Genomic DNA, 19,363 nt, shown 5'->3' with positions numbered 1-19,363 from the left:
ATGAAACAAAACACAGCTCCAGGTATGTTTCTGAAGAAGGAACAACATAACATAGATCAACAAAATGTGCAATCTAGGCCCATACACTTGTGTAGAACATCATGACTATGTAGCTTCTGATAAATGCGCTGAATTAGGTTCTCAAATACCTCACTGACATTTTGTCCAGTTTTGGCAGAGGTCTCCACATAGGGCATGTCCAGCTCTTCAGCCAGCCTCTCCGCCTCCTCTCGACTCACTCCTCTGAGCTCCTCTTCGTCACACTTTTGGCCCACCAGTATTAATACGACTTTGCTCTCAGCTTCGCACAAGTCAGCGTGCCACTCTTTTATGTGCTCAAATGTGACTCTGTCCGTTATATCAAACACCAGCAGTCCTCCCACAGAATCATGGTAATGGCAGCGAATCAGTGGCCTAAACATAATGAGTGTAGAAGTCAGATTTTGGTCAGTATTTTGTAATTTTTCTGGTGGTGATCTGCCCCCTGCTCACCTCTACAGAGATGATATGGATTTGACTGGAATGTTCAACAGTATGGCATTTAGCTCATCCATATTGCATTTCTATATATCCTCTCAGATCTGAGAATTTGACCTGTAATTTGCAGAGGCGGGTACTACTCAGTTACAGTTACTTTTTAAAGAAATTGTACTTTTCATAGTACTTTTCTAGCTGCATACTTTTAATCCTATTTGAGTAATATTTTTACTGTAAAAGTAAATTTTTTGGTTACTCTTTCCCATTGTCACTAAATCTACAAGTGACAAAAACTTTATGTTGCAAATATTAAATGATTTAAACATTTGTGTTTCTAGTTCTGCTCATTCAGATATTATTTAGTTTATCTAATTTGTGGCTATCCATGAAAAATACCAGATTTTGGATATTGTTGTTTTGCCCTTGACATTTAAAATGAGAAGTATGTCCTGAGACTTACTCCTTACGTTATTCAAGAAACTGCTCTTTAGACAGGCTTTTAGTTGACTGTGTCTGTAATTCCTCTGTTCTTGTTTATGTAGTTTTTATGCTGTTTTGCTCTGTAAAGCACTTTGTGATTTTTTTTTTATCTGTGAAAGGTGCTATATAAATAAAGATTTACTTACTTACTTACTTGAGTAGAAGTTTTTTACAATATCTTTTACTTGAGTAATTTCTTGGACCGCTACTTTGTATTTCTACTTGAGCAATATTTTTAAGTAACATTACTCTTTCTTGAGTACAATGTTTGGCTACTCTACCTACCTCTGATAATTTGGCTTGATTGTGTCACCTGCTTGTCTTCATGGAGATGAATAACCTTAATGCCATACTGTGAAACATAACAAGAAATGTGAAAGTTACCTAGTGCCCTTTGAACCAAACATTTTAACATGATGCACTGCAAACTATAGGTAGTTTAGTATCATTTGAATCCAATATTATAATCAAGATCAATATAAGATAAGATAATCCTTTTATTGTCTTGAGAAATTTGTTTCGAAACAAGGGGTTATCATGCTTTAACAAAGACAAGACAACACAGCAACATAAGCCCATACAAACATCCACCGTACAAAATGAATAAATAAGAGACAAAGTATAGCCACGAGTGATACCGCAGGATCAGACAAGCCTTTCAGTCTTATATTCTATTGATAATTGCACATTCCCAAAGCCTATGTGCAGTTGTAATTGCATTTAACATGGCATTATTACTGTAATGAACTTCTTTATGCTCACCTGAATATCTCCAATCCACCTGTGTCCCATATACTCAGTTTTACATGTACACCTGGCTCAATTTCCAATGAATGGGCAAAAGACTCTACACATAACGTCAAGCCTGGACACTTATACTCATTTTCCATGTAACGATGAAGCAAACAGGATTTTCCCACATTAGAGTCCCCCAGCACAATGATTTGAAACGTATTTTCTTCCTTCTGTGCTCCGTCCATCAAGGCCTCTCTGTAGAAATGAAAAGTTTCTTACTAACATGCAACAGAGAGATCAACAAAAGGTAAAGACAGTACATAAAAATCAGTATACATACAAATTGTAGTCTTGAGCAGTTGTGAAGCCTTGTTTGGTATTAAGGCAGGATACATTGCAATACTGTTAGAAGAGTCATGTTCTTGCAAGTGGGTAAAAGGGTGGTGTCTGTTTGCATGTTACAACTTGAATAAAACAGGAAAAACAAAGAGAACTACAGTTGATTTTTACAGTTTATTTGTCACATTTGATTACACTATCCACAATATTTCAAATCTTCAAAACCTTTCTCAATTAGTCAAAGGCAACTACTGTTAATGTAAAATGCAGTTTTTAGTTATGCGTTATGTCAGTCCATACACACACAAACCCCTTCAAATGTAAAGACACCATTTGTTAGGACATGGGATAACTTAGATTAAAGGTCCTATACTACACAAAATTGACTTTTGTGATCTTTAAGCCATTTTATAATGTTGGCACCTCCTCAAAAGCATACCTGGAGTTGTGTTTTATCTCATTCACACATGTTTGAGTACCTTCAGTTCAGTAAATATTGTCAATTCTCGGACTGAAATCATCCAAATAATTTTAGTGAGGGTGTATGGGGTTTAAAAACAGTGGAGCACTTCCTGTATTATCACATGACATCATAAGGTGTACAATCTAACTCTTTTTAGTGGGTGTGGGTTGCATTGCATGTCCCAAAACCAATCCCATATCTCAAGTGCAAGGTTGTTAATGGCTTATAAGCTTTTTGTGTATAAAGACTAGGATTGGTAAGAGTAATAGGTGTGCTCGATTGTTTGATTCCTCTGATCAATAATAGATTATGGCCCTTACTAGGTGACGAGGTACTTCCTTTCTATCTACTTTTAATGACTGTTACCCCATTGTCTAACATAGGCTGTCCATTTGCAAACATATGAGAAAATGGCATTTAGTGCTAAACAATTTAAATATTATAAACAAAAACAAATATTCAAATCTTGCACAATTCTACAGTCAACACAGCATTAACAGTTCAGCTTTCACTTCATACTTAGTATCTCATAAAACTATAGCGCATCTGCAACAGTAAAATAAATAAAAAATGTGTTTAATCTGATCTTTTTTTCTTACAAAATACAAATTAATGTCAAGAGATGACCTTTATTCTTTGAACTAGAGGTGGAAGATTTTGATAAAAAATGAATATCTCAATATTCTGGAGCATGGGGTTTCAAAATACACACTTCTTCAATACTTATCGAAGATGTGATCACTGGTGAATCTCCATTTTCATGACTGGGCATGGATAGATTGACAGGTAGACTAGCCAATCAGGGACATGCACAGCTTGTTCAATTTTATCTTGTTTGTAGACTATATATAACTGCCCAGCTCTACTTCAAATTTGGACTGTGCAACTCAATTTAAATAGCAAATGTTAAAGATTGAGATTAACATGAATTATGGATCATCGCCATATTGTCTGATCGCCAAGCCCTGTTTCAAACCATTACCATCATTATTAACCACAACATTTCTTCTCTTTGGCAGCAGCATTAGCTTGAGCCATACTTTCCCTCCTCATCTGTAGAGCCTGAGGAGCAGCACATTTGATCCCATCCCAGCCCTCCTGTAGCTGCACCTCTCCGCTCAACAGCCCCTGGTACACTCTTCTCGCCACCATCTCAAACGCCTCCCTCACATTGTGCCCGTTTTTAGCTGAAGTTTCCACGTAGGGCATTCCCAAGTGTCCGGCCAGCTTCTCCGCCTCCTCCCGGCTCACTGCCCGGTCCCCGTGCTCCTGCAGGTCAGACTTATGGCCCACAAGGACGAAGACCACTTTGTGAGGTTGGACTCTCTCACAGACCTCCGCGTGCCATTCTTTTATGTGGTCGAATGAGGCTCGGTTGGTCATGTCAAACACCAGAAGTCCTCCCACAGAATTGCGGTAATAAGAGCGTGTCACTGACCTAAGGAAAAACAAAGGAAAATGTTGCAAGGGAGTCAACAGAGGAGAACAAAGGAGTCTATTGTCCCAGGGCCCAGAATTGAAACCTCTGCCTATTAATTTATATTAGAGTGTGGTCCATGTAAGCCTTCTTGTACTAGGCCCCCAAATTTATGTTGACAGATTTGGTTAGAAAATTGGTTGTGTAGAAAAACAGGGGCCAACCTTAGACTGTACAAAGCCGTGGACCAAGTGAGTGTGACGTCATTCATAGTGTTTGGCTACAGCAGTTACAGGAGCAAATTTGGAGAAAGGTCCATATTAGGTATACAAATGTATTTACGGATAAAATTGCAAAATAAAAATACCAGTTAGTACAAACATTTTAAAAACACAAAATTCACTGCCGCAGGTACTGACAGGGGTGACAATGTGTTAATCTAAAATGTAGTATATATACAAAATTCAAGATTTTGATATATATTTTACCAAATTGTCTCTATTTTGAGCATTTCGGTGAAGTTTATAATTTTACTTCCTGGCTTGACATGGATAGCAGATGATGTTCCCTAACAAAAATAGCAACAAAAACCCAGACCTCAAAATTGCACAACAGTGATGACTGGACTAATACAACATTTGTTTTGTTAAATACATGTTGTAGGCAGAGGTATTGTGTTTTTGAACTCACTGCTATTTCCTTTATTTTCATACCTTTCTTCTCATGTTACTGAGTCTGTTCACATAAATCTAAGTGACATATAAAGTTCAGCGTCTCCTTTGTCAGCACAAATAAGCTGGCCTGTGTTTGAATTTCTACTGACACCATAATTTTTACAGAAGCAAAAGTAATGGTTCACTAATCTTAATTTGTTCTGACAGAAAAGAGATAAAATTCCACGCCAGTTTTTCCCCATGATGTTATGCGCAGTAATTCTAGAGATATACATATACAAGGTTAAACATCTGCATATGGAAGATTAAAAGGTAAGTTTAGACTGTTGTAATCAGATGTCACATGTCACGGTCCTGCTCAGTTGTGTGTGAAATGAGTAATAATGAGAAGTCCATTGGGAGAGTTAATAATCCTGGTGTAAAAGTCAAAGGGCGTGGATTTCTATTGTAACCAAATTGAGCAACTGGTTTCCTCAGTAGTGCAGCCAGTCCAGGTACTTGCTAAACATCTTGCCTCGCGTACACCCTGGCCATGTAATCATATTCAATTACTGCATGTCATCACTAATCGAGGAAATTTCCAAAATCAAACTAACCTGTGCCATTAAAGAGATCATAAACATACAAATCAGGCAAAAAGAATTAAAGTGGTTGGGTACCTCTGAATGAGTGGGAGACATTAACTTGTAGTAACTATTATGTATCTGTATTTATTTACATCAGTAACTAGCAATAAAAATACAAATACTGTGTAGTAATACTACTATGCAGCTCTGCTTGAATACCACACCTGCAGGTGACTATCACTGGAAAAACAAATGCTAGTTTATGTTGCGCTCCACATTTGCATCTTCAGTAGGAACGTCTGTTGCAGCTGTGTGTCTGTGTTCAGACGTTTAGAGGCTTTGACTGAACACTATCAGAAGATAATAAATTAAGATTATGGATTAGTTGTGAAATATTTACCAACCTAAAACTACAAAAAATACAAAAAGTAACCTCTTAATACACCTAAAAATTTGGAAGTGTTAAATCATTTGAACCACCTTTGAATAACTAAAATAAACCAGAATGTAAACAAAACAAATGTGATATGATTATTGTCATAAGAACATATTTCCTTTTTTGTCATAGAAATACAAAAATGGGTACAGGTCTCTGTTTATTGCTGCTTCTGAAACACTGGTGTAAGGTACAGAGATACACTAAATGATGTTGTTGATCCTCACCTGAATCTTTCCTGCCCGGCTGTGTCCCAGAACTGCAGCTTGACTCGGACGCCTGGTTCCACTTCCAGGAAGTGCACATAGAAGTCTACGCCCACCGTTTGGTTGATGGTGTCTAGAAACAGATCTTCAGTGTATCGCTTTAACAGAGAGGACTTCCCCACAGTGGAGTCCCCCAGCATGATGATCCGGAACTGGTACTGCCACAGAGTCAGATCCATCAGAGCAGTTACCTCTTAGGGCCCTGGAGATTGAAAAATATACACTTTAAAAACTAAAGAAGAACAATTTAGAACAATTTAGAAAAGAAAGTTGAGGGAAAAACAACTTACCAACTTCCAAAGAGACTCCACACTGTTGACAAGCCACCATGCAGCCTCCCTCTGTATCAGTCTTGCAATCAGTTGAAAGCTCTCGTTATCCAAAACAAACATTCTTGTAATCCAGAGCAGACATACTGTAACTCATCTGTTTATGGTCCTTAATTCTCTCACACAAGTCTACCTATAAATAAACTATGAATTTAAAGAAATGCAAGTCCCATTTTTACTGTATAGCTCAAATCGGCTGATCTGAATGGCTACCGGGAGCATATTGCTATACAGGGGTGTGGACTTCCAAAGTTTGCATGCCATTACTTGACAGAAGGCGTGGTTTGATCACAAGGACACAAAAGCACAGGGCCATATAAAAGCAGGAGGAGGAGAAAGGGAGCTGGAGTTTAAGGAAGTGATGAACTAATAATGGTTCAACACAAACATGGAGGCTTCCTGGTGAACTCTACTGCTTTGCACACAATATGAAAGCATAGGTTATACTATAAAGCAAATACTGCAGTCTAAAGGAGGAAGCTGGTAACAATACAATCTCATGGGAAACATAGAATTGCTGCTCCTGGATACACAAATATGTATTGTGTAAATATGTGACATCATTACAAAATGATGTCTGAAAAGTTAAGGTGTAACCAGTGTCTATTTTTAACCTGCACTGAAATTTAGCCCAACAAGGAGGGCTAAGTGATGTCTTTAGCAGAAATTTAAGGTCAGAAAAAGTGAATACTTAACAAATGCATATGCAGTTATATCATGCTATTATGATACTGTCCAAAAACAGCTACTTAAAGTAACATTATGAAACTTTTCTGGGGTAGGATCTGCCACCTGCTTATCTCCATGGAGAAAAGAAGGAGATACCACTAGGCCAAGTTACAGGTCAGATCTGTGGAGAGATGACTCTGATCACAGAAAAAATGCATGTTTTCTTTCTTTTTTTCAAACACTTGTCAAGACAAATTAATGCCAAACTGTGGAACATTCCAGACAAAGCAATAATCCCTCCATGGAGACAAGCATGCAGTTAAATCTCCATCAAAAAGCTACAGAGTTCACCTTTAAATATAAATATATATGGAAATTATTTGTTTTTGTTATTGTTCTTATGTTTTTTAAACCAACCTCTGACTGACAGCTAAAAGCAAAAGCATTTAATGAATACAGGAAACCTATTAAAGCAAATATAGTTTTATATGTTTTGCATGCATCCAAGAAAGTACAATTTAAATATAGCACTTATTATAATATTTAAAATACCAAAATAATCCCAGCACTTGAGGTTGAGGTCCATATTTTACAACACATTGTCTGACACCTCCACATAAAACTGTAAGGTGTCTCATTTTTTTTTAATGGTTATTATACTATAAGATATTTTAACTTTGGATTTTGTTTGCTTTGTGACTTGAATAATGCATGTTTCTTCTCAGCTATGCCAGCCATATGTAAACAAAATGTGTTGATATAAGCAGGAAATGGCTTCAGACACAAAGGTCATAACTACAGGCCCAGAGTAACAACATAAATATCCCTGGTTGGATAAATTCAAGTCAAACAACTGAGGACAGAATGGTTTCCAATAGATAAACAGTAATTTGTGTGTAAACCCTACATTCACCACACAGTATTAAAATCCTAAAACATAACATTTACATAAGATACCCTTATTCTTATTGCAGTAGTTTGAATGACAATATAAAAACACGCCTATCTGAAAAACTGCATTTGTCTCAGAAGATTAAAAAACTAATAAGTTAAGGAGTGGTACATTCTGCTCATCAGTGTGTGTAACGTTTTTTGCATTGTTCATTTCATTCGTGTTACTGGTTTTAGTTCATGCAGGAGAGGATCTCACGACAAAGAGGGAAACTTGAGTTCAGACAGGTCCTCATCAGGAGAGCTACTGCCACTGCGGTCGCTGTAAGTGTCTCTGTAACACAAGATAAAGGGGAAGTTAGTCTTGTCACGCATTGTCAAGCATAGGTCAATATTATTTTGGTACAACTAGCCGTGCAACTGTGAATAAAGATGCATAGAGCTTTATTTGACCACTTTAGTCCAGACAGTTCTGTAAAAATGTCACTACACTGTTGTGTTCATGGATGAGTTTGAATTTAAATTAGATTTTCGGGAAAGTTACCAAAATCATCCAAATGTATCAGCCCCAAAAATATTGGCAGAGCTTATTGGTCATCTGTATTGTCATGAGAGATAAAAAAAAAAAACTGGTCTAACTAAAACTAGTATATAAAGATATTAATTTGAACAAGTACTGATAGTGAAAAAATTAGATAAACAGAATCAAATATGAGAGTTTTAAATCTTGAGCTTTATCAGAACTAGGTTACTAGAACTAGCTTACTTTACTAGAACTAGTAGACTTCAAGATTTTGTGTTGAAAAAGAAAAAAATTGTGTGGTGTGGTATCAAAGTCAGTATAAAGTATTCAGTCTATTGCGTAGTATCCCAGTCAGGCTTGAAATTGTAGTATTATGACAAAACTAATTCAGGCAAAAAGCTAGTTCAGTTAATTGTAATAATTAAAAAAAAAAGTACGGTACTGAATTTGGAGTTTTATTAAAAAAAGGAAAATCTAAAAATTGGCTCAATGTTTGCTGTATTTGTTGTTGACTAATGCCAACTTGAAATGAAATCAAGTCAGCTTTGATCTCCAATCTAATCTACAATTTCTTGTCACTTCCTGTTTGATGGACATCCCTGTCAGACTGTACCTTGGGGAGAGACGGCAGCCCTTGGCCAGGTACCCTGGTAGTTTCCCAGCAGCTGCCAGGAGAAGACCGAAATATGGAGGAGAGGGTTTGATGGGTCTGGACGTGAACTCTGGATGGTACTGCACTCCCACAAAGTAACAATGATCTGAAAACATATGTACATGGTTATACCGACTATACAGACTGAAAAGCAGCATAGCATTGCATTAAAGGTGAAGTGTGTAACTTTTTGGTTGGGGGTCTGTCACCTGCTTGTTTCTATGGATATGTCATTGCTCTGTCTGGAATGTTCCATAGTATGACATTAAACAGCTCTACCTTACATGTATGAAATTACAGGAGGTTCTAAAGCTCAAAAATAACTAGAAAATCAGGCATGACTATGAGCTCTCCACAGATCTGATTTGTAACTTGGTCTAGTTTGGTCTCCACGAAGACAGAAATATGTAATACCATACTGTGAAACCTTCCAGACAAAAAAATAACATCTCCATGGAGAAAAGCATTTGACGGATCCTCCACCAGAAAAGTTACACAATGCACATTTAACACTTGTGGTACTACTGCACATACCATCTAACTCTATGACCTCCATTCTTTCCCCGTTCACATCCTGGCCGACAAACTGGAAGCCCTTTTTCTCAAAATGGTGCTTCAGCTCATGGTTCACCTAAAGAAAACCCCAATTACTTGGACTTGGAGATATGCATAAGAAATGTGCAAACATTAATCTTTAATTTTTAAAAAAAGGTAGATTTTTAGAGATGTACTACCAGTGTGTATTTGTAATGTGTATGTATGTGTTTTTTTTATCTAATTTCTGTAATGTTTGTAAAGAGACACTATGATGTACTTAACTGTATAGTGAAGGTTTAACTAGATAGTGAAGGTTGACTTTGGAGGGGACGACAAACAAATAAAGATCATGTAGATGAAATATTGTAAATTAGGAGTAGGCTTAAAAAAGATATGCTTCTTACTTTTCCTTTTTTCAACACTATATTTTTACACAATATTTTATCATTTTTTTCAGTTTCTTTTGGTTAAATTTACATGTTTTGAATGTCTTCCCAAGTATAGAGAGAGAGAGATATGAGAGACATGTTGTGCTTTCTTAAATTTTAAAATGTTCATAATAAAGTAACTCTAACTAACTAATTATAATCTGGTGATAGAAGACAAAACTACTCATTATTATCAGTAAATATGAATCGCAATTGCACCTCAAATCTGTGCCTGTGTCTTTCATCGACGTACTCCACATCTCCATATAGCTTTCCTGCAACAAAGAAGCGTCTGCTATCAAAACTCGGGAACTTCAAAGCTGTGAAAAGTCTACACACATATACACACGCGCTTACTCATAACACTGTTAGCAGAGGTAAAAATGGTACGCCTCTTCCCTAACCTCATGGTCCCTCCCATCTGCCCGGAGTTGTGCTCAGGCATGTCAATCACCTGTCAACATCAAAAGGCCCACAGTTAATGCTATTCTGGTGGAGACGGCTGCAGCTACCACGGCGATATGAGCTGCGTATAAAGAAGAAGATAACCTACCACTGGGTGTTTGGAGTCAGGATTAAATTCTGTGGAGTTGGCATCTGAAAAGAAGATAAGGAGGAGAAAAAACACAGATCAAATTAATCAAATGCTATTTCATCATTAAAGAGGGGGTATTGCACTGCTATGGGGTAGTCATTGTTACTGCATATCATAGTTAGATCGCCATGTTACCTTTTATCATTCTGAAAATGTTATACGCACCGAAAACAACTTGTTAAAATGTTTAAATAGTTTGAGTTTTGTTTTTGACTGCTCCCCCTACATCATGCTCCCTGCGCTAAGTCACTCCCCCTTCAGAGTGCTGTCAAACACAATCAGCGTACACTCCGCTAACTAAATTACTGCACATCACATCAGATTTGTGAAGTTGTAGGGTATTGTTTGTGTCCTGCTCTGGTTTATGTTTGAAAAATGGCTGTGAGGGAACATGGGCTGTGGAGTCTTGTATAAGAAGCGTGGGCTCGTACTGCTAACTGTAGGGTTCAAATAGTGCCCAGGAGACATAGCAAGATTACTCACTAACATGGATATAAATATATAAAACAACTGCAGGCATGTTTTTGAGTGTACAGTGTTAATGTATGGATGCACCGACCCAGCTTTTTCAGTCCCGATATCAAATCTGATACTTTGGCTTTAAGTATCTGCAGATAGCAGATCTCTCAAGTAACGACAGAACAACTTTTTGTAAATTAATGTTAAAACATTTTCTGAGACTTTCTGAGCCAACTATGACCAGTAAATATCTTATAACTGCAGACCTAGTCTTATCAAATAAATTTATATGATTTAACCAAATGTCCAACCAGGATATCTGTTGAACTGATATTTGGAAGTCAATAGTTAACTTTTCAAATAGTGTGTTCACAGACATCAGCGCCAGTATTTGATACCAATCTCTGTATCGGTGCATCCCTAGTTATAACATGGCAGAAAGCTCCAAAAAGTCAGCGTAATACCCCCTCTTTAAATTGCACGCCAAGGGAGCTAAACCCTCTCTTAGTGCTGTGGCTGGATGACTTGGGCAATCGCTCACCTTCCCATCCCAAGACATTGCGGGCGAATTCGCACACGGCCAGCTGCATGCCCAGACAGACCCCTGTGAGAAAACAGCAGCAGCAGAAAGAGCAGCGGGGCACATGCATAATCATCAGTAATTGTTAAGTCTCATAAATAAAAGAGAATGGAATAACACCCCCACTGGGCAAGGTGCTTTCATGGCTAGTGCTGTGCAAATGCTTGTATAGCAGGAATTCATATCTGTAAGGTTTTTTCATTCTTTTGCAACTTTGAATGCAGTAAGTGGAGCAATTAGGCTTTTGTCAGATGAAAGGAAGTATGGATGTAGATGAGGAAACAGATCTCAACAAATGGAGCTTAAGTAGTAGACATAAAAGAAGTCAATTGCCTGGATATATTCAATCCAAACTTGAAAGTAGCAATTTTGAATATATGTTTTATTGTAAGTGCCAGTGTTGATAATAATAGTAGGTTTGAGAGGGGCCACCGAAGCAATATTTTCTCCTATATTCCAAAGGTGCACTATGCATGGTTTTCCACCTGTTTGTCTCCATTTTGCACAATGCTCCATGTTCCACATGACATTAAATGTAGCTATCTACATGGAGACAAGCAACTAATGCCAAAAGGCCAAGTTACAGTTGAGATATGTAGAGAAGTGAACCCACTCACAGTAAGAATGCGAGGTTTCAAGGTATTTAAAAACATTTTTTTAATCACAAATAATTCAATAAATACAAGATTTAAGTTTAATGTCATGCTGTGGAACATTCCAGACAAAGCAATATCGCCATGGAGACAAGCATCTCAAGTGGTGAATACTTAGCTTCTTCCAAGTAGCTTCTTCAGTTCTGACTAGGATAAGTGGCAAACAAACTAACTAAACAAAGAGTTGCCCAGTTAACATAACTTAACCATCTCTGCAGGGAAAACACCCAGGATAACTGAGGATTTACACAGATAATCAAATGTAGTGACAAAGGTAAAAAATAAATAAATAAATAAAAAATAAACATACCCAAAAATGGTTTGTTCTGCTTTCTGGCCCAGTTGATAGCCAGCATCTTCCCTTCTGTCCCTCTGACGCCAAACCCTCCAGGTACCAACACACCACTGCAAAAGACAAAAATATCGTCAAAACTACTACTTATTCAACAGATTTCACCTCACCTTCAAACAACTCAACATATGTACAAATATTCAAATCAAAAGCACTTGCTGTTGGCTGGGATTGAGACTTGGGAACAACATGACATTCTGTAGAAAGTTTCAGCACTGGTCAAAAGTATATGAATGACATGTACGAGTGGAGATTTGGGAAAGCTGAGCACATGAGGCAATGCGGATGTCAAAACTTCACTGGACACCTGTCACTGTTACTTCCCCAATTGTTTTTATTAGATCGTACTGAAGCCTACCCCCCTTCTCCTCCTCCTGTCTGAGTCTGCCTGTCACGATAGCTTGGCTTGGGTATTGCATCTTATTTTTCCTTTTCCACTCCTGTTGCAGTTGCATCCTGCTGCTGACACATCATTTGATGAATCAAAATGCTGGGTTTTGATTTCCTGGTAAAGCTGATAGACGCTCTGGAAATCGCATTTAATCTTAAGGTTACTGACTTCAACGCTGCTCAGAAGTTATGTTTTTTATTTTTTTTTACTGGCAAGGTTCCAGCTCGGGTTTTCTTGATGCAATACTGTTCAGATAAACAACGAAAAAAGCATGTGTGTTATGGCGGGGTCCTTTCAGATTTCATGTACAGTTTGACATCTTCAAAGTTAAGTTGATTAAGTGCTGTGGTCTTTAAGACCTTTTCAATTATAATGTAATTGATTGAATTGTAAAAGATCAATACTATGATGAAGTGCACACCTTATGGCTATCATTGTTTTGTGTCATAAACCGCAGCGAGAGAGAAAGAGAGTGAGCAATAGAGAAACAAATGCCTGGCACTGATTTAATAAAAAGCTCCTTGCCTCAACATGCATCTTCATATTAGGTTCATCCACTACTATGGCAACAGGACAAGTATATACTGCCCCCATGTGTGAGAAGGGAGAACAGCAGCACAACTCATTTGATTTAATTGTAAAATTTTTATTTTTAGTTCAGCTTAGTAAAATAAATGTACTCACTGGGCACTACAGAGGTGCTGCCACGCTTCATGATATTTGACTGGGTCCTCCTGTTGAGTGGCCGGCTCCAGGTCAGCAGAATCTATATACTGTCAATGCAGCAAAATGACAAAGCAGATAATAAGTAATAGTATTTAGGTGGATTAGTGCTACACTCATACTGCATAATACATTATACTACATTTTTGTGGCAGTTCTATTAATAATTACAATAATACACTCAAACATACCCTACCAGTCAAAAGTTTGGACACACCAGTTCATTCAGTGTTTTTTGTTCCTTTATGTTTACTACTTTTTACATATTATATACATACAGATGACATCAAGTATGTGATGCAAGTTATATGGAAGTATGAAGTTAAAAAAAAGTTAAATAACTAAATACTTTTTATTTTTTTGATTCGAAATTTCAAAATAACCACTGTTGGCTTTGTTGACAGCACTGGCCTTCTCCCAATGAGCTTCTTGAATAAGTCTCCTGAAATGGTTTTCACTTCACAGGTGTGCCATGTCAGGGTCAAGAAATTTGAATTTATCTTTAACTTTTTTTATCCAATACAAGTTTTGAGTTTATTTTTTGTTTGCCACAATCAATGTCCATTCATAGTTTTGATGCCTTCAGTGAGAATCTACAAATCTGCAAATAATCATGTAAATAAAGAAGAAAAAAAAAGGAAAAAGTGTGCCAAAACTTTTGATAGTGTACATGTACTGCATATTGCTTCCTTACCTTGACCTCTAGTTTATGATTAATGGCCAGTGCAGAATGTTCCAAGGCCTTGATGACCGAGGTGTAGGAGTCAGACAGCTTTGTGTACTTTCCCACCAGCGCTATGGAAACGCGCTCCAGGAGGCGGTCAGACCTGAAAATTGAGGAACCTAATAAATCACTTCAGCATCAAATTCACAGACTGTGACCAAACATCAAATCAGTGTTCTTCTCCACAGGTGGCTTCATACAGTAGTAACAGCACATTGTGTTGGGTGCGTAATCCATGGCACCCATTCACACAAATACACACCCAACAATTGTGGCTGAAATTATATTTAACTATAATTATGAAAAAAACAAAAAAAAAAAAAAAAAAACTACAATAACATTCATGTCTATAAAATTCTTTACAGTGGATCTTGGGCAGATTATTCAGTTAATAATGCATTTGAAACTGCATTTATAAGAATTTATCAAAAATAGCAGTATATTGGTAGAACAACAGAAGAAAGATCCAACTCGTGTTCTGTACTCCTCAGTAAGGGCATGAGACTAAAAAAGGGGACTGAAAATGTATAATTTATATAATGATGTAATAATTTCTTCTGAAACACCAGTGACTGCATGGCCTTTATGCTTAAGTGTAGCTCTTCAATAGCCTTGAATCTGACTGGCTGTAATAGGCTGTGTTCACATGACACTAGATGTACTAGTACAACACTATGGATGCCAATTATGACAATTAATTTCAAGACTCATGTGAACCCACTTATGATGATGCTGTTGTTGTGTCCAATGTCTTTCTTTTTATTGAATACAAAAAGTATTCAATAAAAAAGATTTAAAGAAAATTAAGGATTTCAGTGACACAAAAACATGATTGGGATTTAATTGGGAGTGATCAAAATTCACCAATTAGTCTAACATGATGATAGTTATGATTAGATTATGAACCTAATATGCAACTTTGCACAACACCACACACACCTATAACAGTACACGTGATGAGTCAGCAGTCATTAGTAGTACATGATCATGTACTAAGTACATGTTTAAACAGAGAACAATAAAGTCACAAACCACAAACAGGCAGTCACCTGTCTGCCATCTCCTTCCATTTTGAGAGAATTCTTCGGGGCCTCATTTCGACGGGCAGGTTCAGCCGCTCACAGAAATAACTGACTACGCCCTGTTCCTCAAGGAGCAGAGGCACGCGGTACACAGAGGAAACATCCTGCACACATATGACCTGCGGGACATGGGGCAGTTTACTTGGGTTATATGGGCTTTGTGTGGATGCCATGTGAAATAATATCACTAACACATCACTGTATGCAGTAGGACCATAGTGTACTTTACCTGTGTAGGCTCCACATGACAAAACATAGAAATCTTTTCTTTGACAGCAGTTTCTATGGCTGTGGTACATCTACACATAATCTGTACATAAAAGCAGATTTAGGCCAAAATAGCTTGACATGCCTCTTTATGTGCCATCATAACCTGTAATGTGACGTACCAAATCAGGAGATAAGCCCAGACCCCGGAGTTCCCGTACACTGTTTTGGGTTGGTTTGGTTTTCTGCTCTCCAGTGGTGTTAGGCTGCAATACATTTAATGATTAGGTTAGTGATGCAGGGCCCAAATCACATGATACACATCACGCCACCATTTATTTTAGACAATTAAACATGAATTGGACCATTTTTGTTCCTCTACCCCAATACAAAATACTCCCTGCCGCAGTGTTACATTAGTTTCAAACTCTAGTGCACTGCATTTGGGTGGCGTGAACCCTAAACTGACAAGTAAACATATAGGTGGCAATGCAATGTATGAGAAAATATGCAGTAAACAATCAAGATACCATACCTACTTAAGAATATACTTCTAAGCATTTAACTAGAATATTAAAATATATGCAGATAAATGTAAGATACAAAGCCGAGTAAAAATAATAAAAGAAAGTCATACCTGTGGGACCAGACTGACGTGGATGTTGCAAAAGTTCTCCCTCTTGACCTTGAACTGAAACTGCCTGAAAGCTTCTATAAAAGGCATGCTCTCGATGTCTCCCACTGTTCCTCCCAGCTGTCCACACAAAACACTGGGATTATAAAAGTGCATGCTCATAATGCAGAATTATATTCAAACTAGCCAATAATAATCTAATAATCTGTATTTGATAACGGTTTATTCTCTCTTCAGTTCTGAAATTAGAATTAGTGATTGTTTTTGTCAGACAGAAGAGTTTGTTTACCTGCTTTACATGTTTCGGCTGCTTCCTGTACATGTTTTGGCTACTACAGGAAGTCACCGAAACATAAAACTGTCAGCATTCTGTCTGACAAAAAGCATTGTTAATTCTAATTTTAACACATAATCTGTATCTGTATACAACATCAGCCTATAAAATGGCCAAAATGGAAATGGTAAATAGAATTTTAAATACAACAAATTCCCTGAAGAGTAAATAATAATAATAATTAATAATAATAATGCATTTGTTTTAAATAGCACTTTTCCAGATGCTCAAAGTTGCTTTACAGTTCCATACATTATTAATTCATTTATTCCATACTCTGCAGTGATAAGATTGTAGCCACAGCTGTCCTGGGGCAGACTGACAGAAGTGAGGCTGAAAAACTACATAATTGGCCCCTCCGACCAACACCCATACACACACCATACATACTAGGCAATGTTGTGAAGTGTCTTGCCAAAGGACACAATGTCTGGCCACTAGCACCCCATTTGTTGCAGTTTTTATTGTCAAACAAACATGACTTAGTCCTAGATTGATTCATGCTTTTCAATCATACCAAACTTAAAAACAGGTCTGTAAAGGTTCTCCTATTACTTTGATGCTTAACAGGCTTCCCTTTAAGCACAATAGCAAGTGCTAAATATAGACTGGACTTTCACAATTAATCACATATTTACCTCTATGACACAAACTTGAGGCTCCACACCATCGTCGTCTACAGAAACCTTGGCCTGTTTCATAACCCATTCTTGGATAGCATCTGTAATATGGGGCACCACTGAAAAAACACAACACAATTAGTTACATTAAAAGGGTTAAGAAATAAGATTATGAAGATAAGTAAAGGAGTTACCGACCTTGTACTGTTTTGCCCAGGTAGTCACCCCTCCTTTCTTTATTGATAACAGACTGGTAGATTTTCCCTGTTGTAAGATTGTTGTCTTTGGTGAGGCGTATATCCAAGAAACGCTCATAATTCCCCAAATCCAAGTCTACTTCACCGCCGTCATCCAGGACAAACACTTCACCTACAAATAAAATAGGGATTAATAAATGACCAATAATGACATTGCTTGGTGTAATAAAATAAATCTTAACTGACCATGTTCATAGGGTGAAAATGTGCCAGCGTCTATGTTGATATATGGGTCGATCTTGATGGAGGTAACATGAAGTCCACATGATTTGAGGATGGTACCCACACTACTGGCAATAATACCCTTACCAATGCCAGATATGACGCCTCCAGTAACCAATATGTATTTCATACTGATCTGGAATGATAAAAGAAGACAAGACAAGAAGTTGTTAATCGTGCCCTGCCTTTGTAATCCCATGCTGTGGAACATTTCTGATAAAGCAATAACATGAGGACAAGCAGGTGGTGTAACCGTCCAAAAGAGATTTACTTAGTTCATCTTCAAATAATTAAAATGGCATTTTCATAACTAACCTTGGTAACCTTCAACATATGGAAAAAAAAAAAAAAGTCAAATTGATCCGTAAAGCTGGTCATGTGATCGGCTGTGAGCTGGAGACATTTGACATTTGTCACAGTGAGGGACAGGAGGACACTGGACAAACTGCTCTCCATCATGGACACTCCTGTTCACCCACTGCACCAGACTATAGAGGGATTGAGGAGCTCATTCTCCAACAGGCTCCTACAGCTCCACTCAACCAGTGAGACATATAGAGATACAGAGAGGACTACATTCATATCATACTACAATTCACCCTTATGTAACCCTAAGTCCTGTCAATCATATTTTTTGCAATATCTTCCTATGACCTCTTGTATATTACTTAGTTTTCTATTTTATTTTGACTTGTAGAGATACATTTATATAATTGTGCCTGTCTCTTGCCATCTTTTTTGCTACTTATTTAACATGTATTATTACAATTGATATTTTTTTTTACTATTTGTTATTATATTATATTGTGAGGTGTGAGCTACTGTGTCCACATAATTTCCCTTGTAGATCAATAAAGTTTGTCTAAGTATAAGTCTAAAACAAGCCTTCTGGAAAAGTAGGTCAGTCATTCAATTACAATGTTACAAAACAATTATTTGCAGTTTGGCGACCTAAAGGGTAGAGTGTAATATCAGAAGGGGATATAGGGTAACACTGGTCAAGGGTTACAGCCACTTAACGTAGGCTTCTGTAAATGTAACGCATAACACATGTATGCGCCAAAACCACGCCAAAAACGCGCAAAGCCATCATATTGGCGGGAAGTACCGGGAAGTAATGGCGTAAATAAAAACATTACCGCGTGTTTTTTGTGTCCTCAGCCAACTTATCTCTTAACTCTAAACGCTTTTCATATTATTAGGATCAAATTAAAAGTGTATATACATCAGCAGCCTACAATACCAATCAACAAACGCTGTCATGTACGTTTAGGTTTGCGGTTTATCAGTCCAAATGGCACATTAAGCATCTTTACGCACAGTCTCCATCAATTTAGAAAAGCCTGCGTTAGAATCACACGTCAAATAACCAGTAAAGAATAATAAATGCATAAATTATTGACAACTGACAGTCACTTATCCAACCATAAAAGATCTTACCGCACAACACGGGTGAAATAGACACCTGTGTCCTTCTAACACTGACGATTTATTCCCGATTAGGCGTTAAAACATGCAGAATTAACACATATTGTATCCTTAAAATGTTCTTGTTATTGCTAAAGCACGTGTAAGGGAAGCTGACTGGTGCCGTACTGTGTTTCGTTCGTACAGCTGAAGCTTTCCGTTTGTATGGATATAATGTATA

At 37.4% G+C, this 19,363-nt stretch overlaps 3 protein-coding genes across 4 annotated transcripts; all 3 read right to left on the bottom strand.

Annotated features, from left to right (window-relative positions):
* Positions 1-56: 56 nt before the first annotated feature.
* LOC110174419 (ras-related protein Rab-39A-like) lies at positions 57-2,163 on the bottom strand. Its single transcript, XM_020940523.2, has 3 exons — positions 2,033-2,163; positions 1,720-1,947; positions 57-414 (listed from the first exon to the last, which is right to left on the bottom strand). The coding sequence occupies exons 2-3, from the start codon at positions 1,935-1,937 to the stop codon at positions 57-59; spliced, it is 576 nt and encodes a 191-aa protein (XP_020796182.1). The 5' UTR covers positions 1,938-1,947; positions 2,033-2,163.
* A 1,305-nt stretch (positions 2,164-3,468) lies between these two features.
* On the bottom strand, positions 3,469-7,239 carry LOC110174316 (ras-related protein Rab-39B-like). The gene is made up of 3 exons (XM_020940403.2): positions 6,144-7,239; positions 5,815-6,055; positions 3,469-3,932 (listed from the first exon to the last, which is right to left on the bottom strand). Exons 2-3 carry the CDS (start codon positions 6,030-6,032, stop codon positions 3,485-3,487), a joined length of 666 nt encoding a protein of 221 aa, XP_020796062.1. The 5' UTR covers positions 6,033-6,055; positions 6,144-7,239; the 3' UTR covers positions 3,469-3,484.
* A 79-nt stretch (positions 7,240-7,318) lies between these two features.
* On the bottom strand, positions 7,319-19,330 carry LOC110174258 (CTP synthase 1-like). Of its 2 annotated transcripts, none has more exons than XM_020940323.2 (18): positions 19,156-19,330; positions 17,680-17,851; positions 17,435-17,605; positions 17,255-17,355; positions 16,286-16,402; positions 15,831-15,914; positions 15,671-15,751; positions 15,409-15,560; positions 14,330-14,462; positions 13,597-13,685; positions 12,480-12,574; positions 11,478-11,540; positions 10,436-10,479; positions 10,240-10,336; positions 10,102-10,157; positions 9,452-9,548; positions 8,879-9,023; positions 7,319-8,076 (listed from the first exon to the last, which is right to left on the bottom strand). In XM_020940323.2, exons 2-18 carry the CDS (start codon positions 17,843-17,845, stop codon positions 7,998-8,000), a joined length of 1,770 nt encoding a protein of 589 aa, XP_020795982.1. In that variant the 5' UTR covers positions 17,846-17,851; positions 19,156-19,330; the 3' UTR covers positions 7,319-7,997. The 2 variants fall into 2 exon arrangements, with proteins under 2 accessions (XP_020795982.1, XP_055020285.1); XM_055164310.1 differs by lacking the exon at positions 19,156-19,330 and adding an exon at positions 18,031-19,126.
* Between the last annotated feature and the right edge of the window lie 33 nt (positions 19,331-19,363).

The sequence above is a fragment of the Boleophthalmus pectinirostris genome, unplaced genomic scaffold (assembly GCF_026225935.1).
Source record: "Boleophthalmus pectinirostris isolate CB_2022bp ecotype Guang Dong unplaced genomic scaffold, ASM2622593v1 HiC_scaffold_6, whole genome shotgun sequence".
Taxonomy (NCBI): Eukaryota; Metazoa; Chordata; class Actinopteri; order Gobiiformes; family Gobiidae; genus Boleophthalmus; species Boleophthalmus pectinirostris.
Note: the sequence above shows the minus strand (reverse complement) of the source record. Positions and strands in the feature narration are given on the sequence as shown.

Excerpts from the sequence above, each read along its gene's own strand:
- LOC110174419 (XM_020940523.2), bottom strand. The coding sequence starts at position 1,937 with ATGGACGGAGCACAGAAGGAAGAAAATACGTTTCAAATCATTGTGCTG. Across the intron at positions 415-1,719 it reads GGTGGATTGGAGATATTCAG|GCCACTGATTCGCTGCCATT; the intron begins GTGAGCATAAAG and ends CATTATGTTTAG.
- LOC110174316 (XM_020940403.2), bottom strand. The coding sequence starts at position 6,032 with ATGGATCTGACTCTGTGGCAGTACCAGTTCCGGATCATCATGCTGGGG. Across the intron at positions 3,933-5,814 it reads GCCGGGCAGGAAAGATTCAG|GTCAGTGACACGCTCTTATT; the intron begins GTGAGGATCAAC and ends GTTTTTCCTTAG.
- LOC110174258 (XM_055164310.1), bottom strand. The coding sequence starts at position 18,174 with ATGATGGAGAGCAGTTTGTCCAGTGTCCTCCTGTCCCTCACTGTGACA. Across the intron at positions 10,480-11,477 it reads CAATGTCTTGGGATGGGAAG|ATGCCAACTCCACAGAATTT; the intron begins GTGAGCGATTGC and ends TCTTCTTTTCAG. Across the intron at positions 9,024-9,451 it reads GGAGGTCATAGAGTTAGATG|ATCATTGTTACTTTGTGGGA; the intron begins GTATGTGCAGTA and ends ATATGTTTTCAG.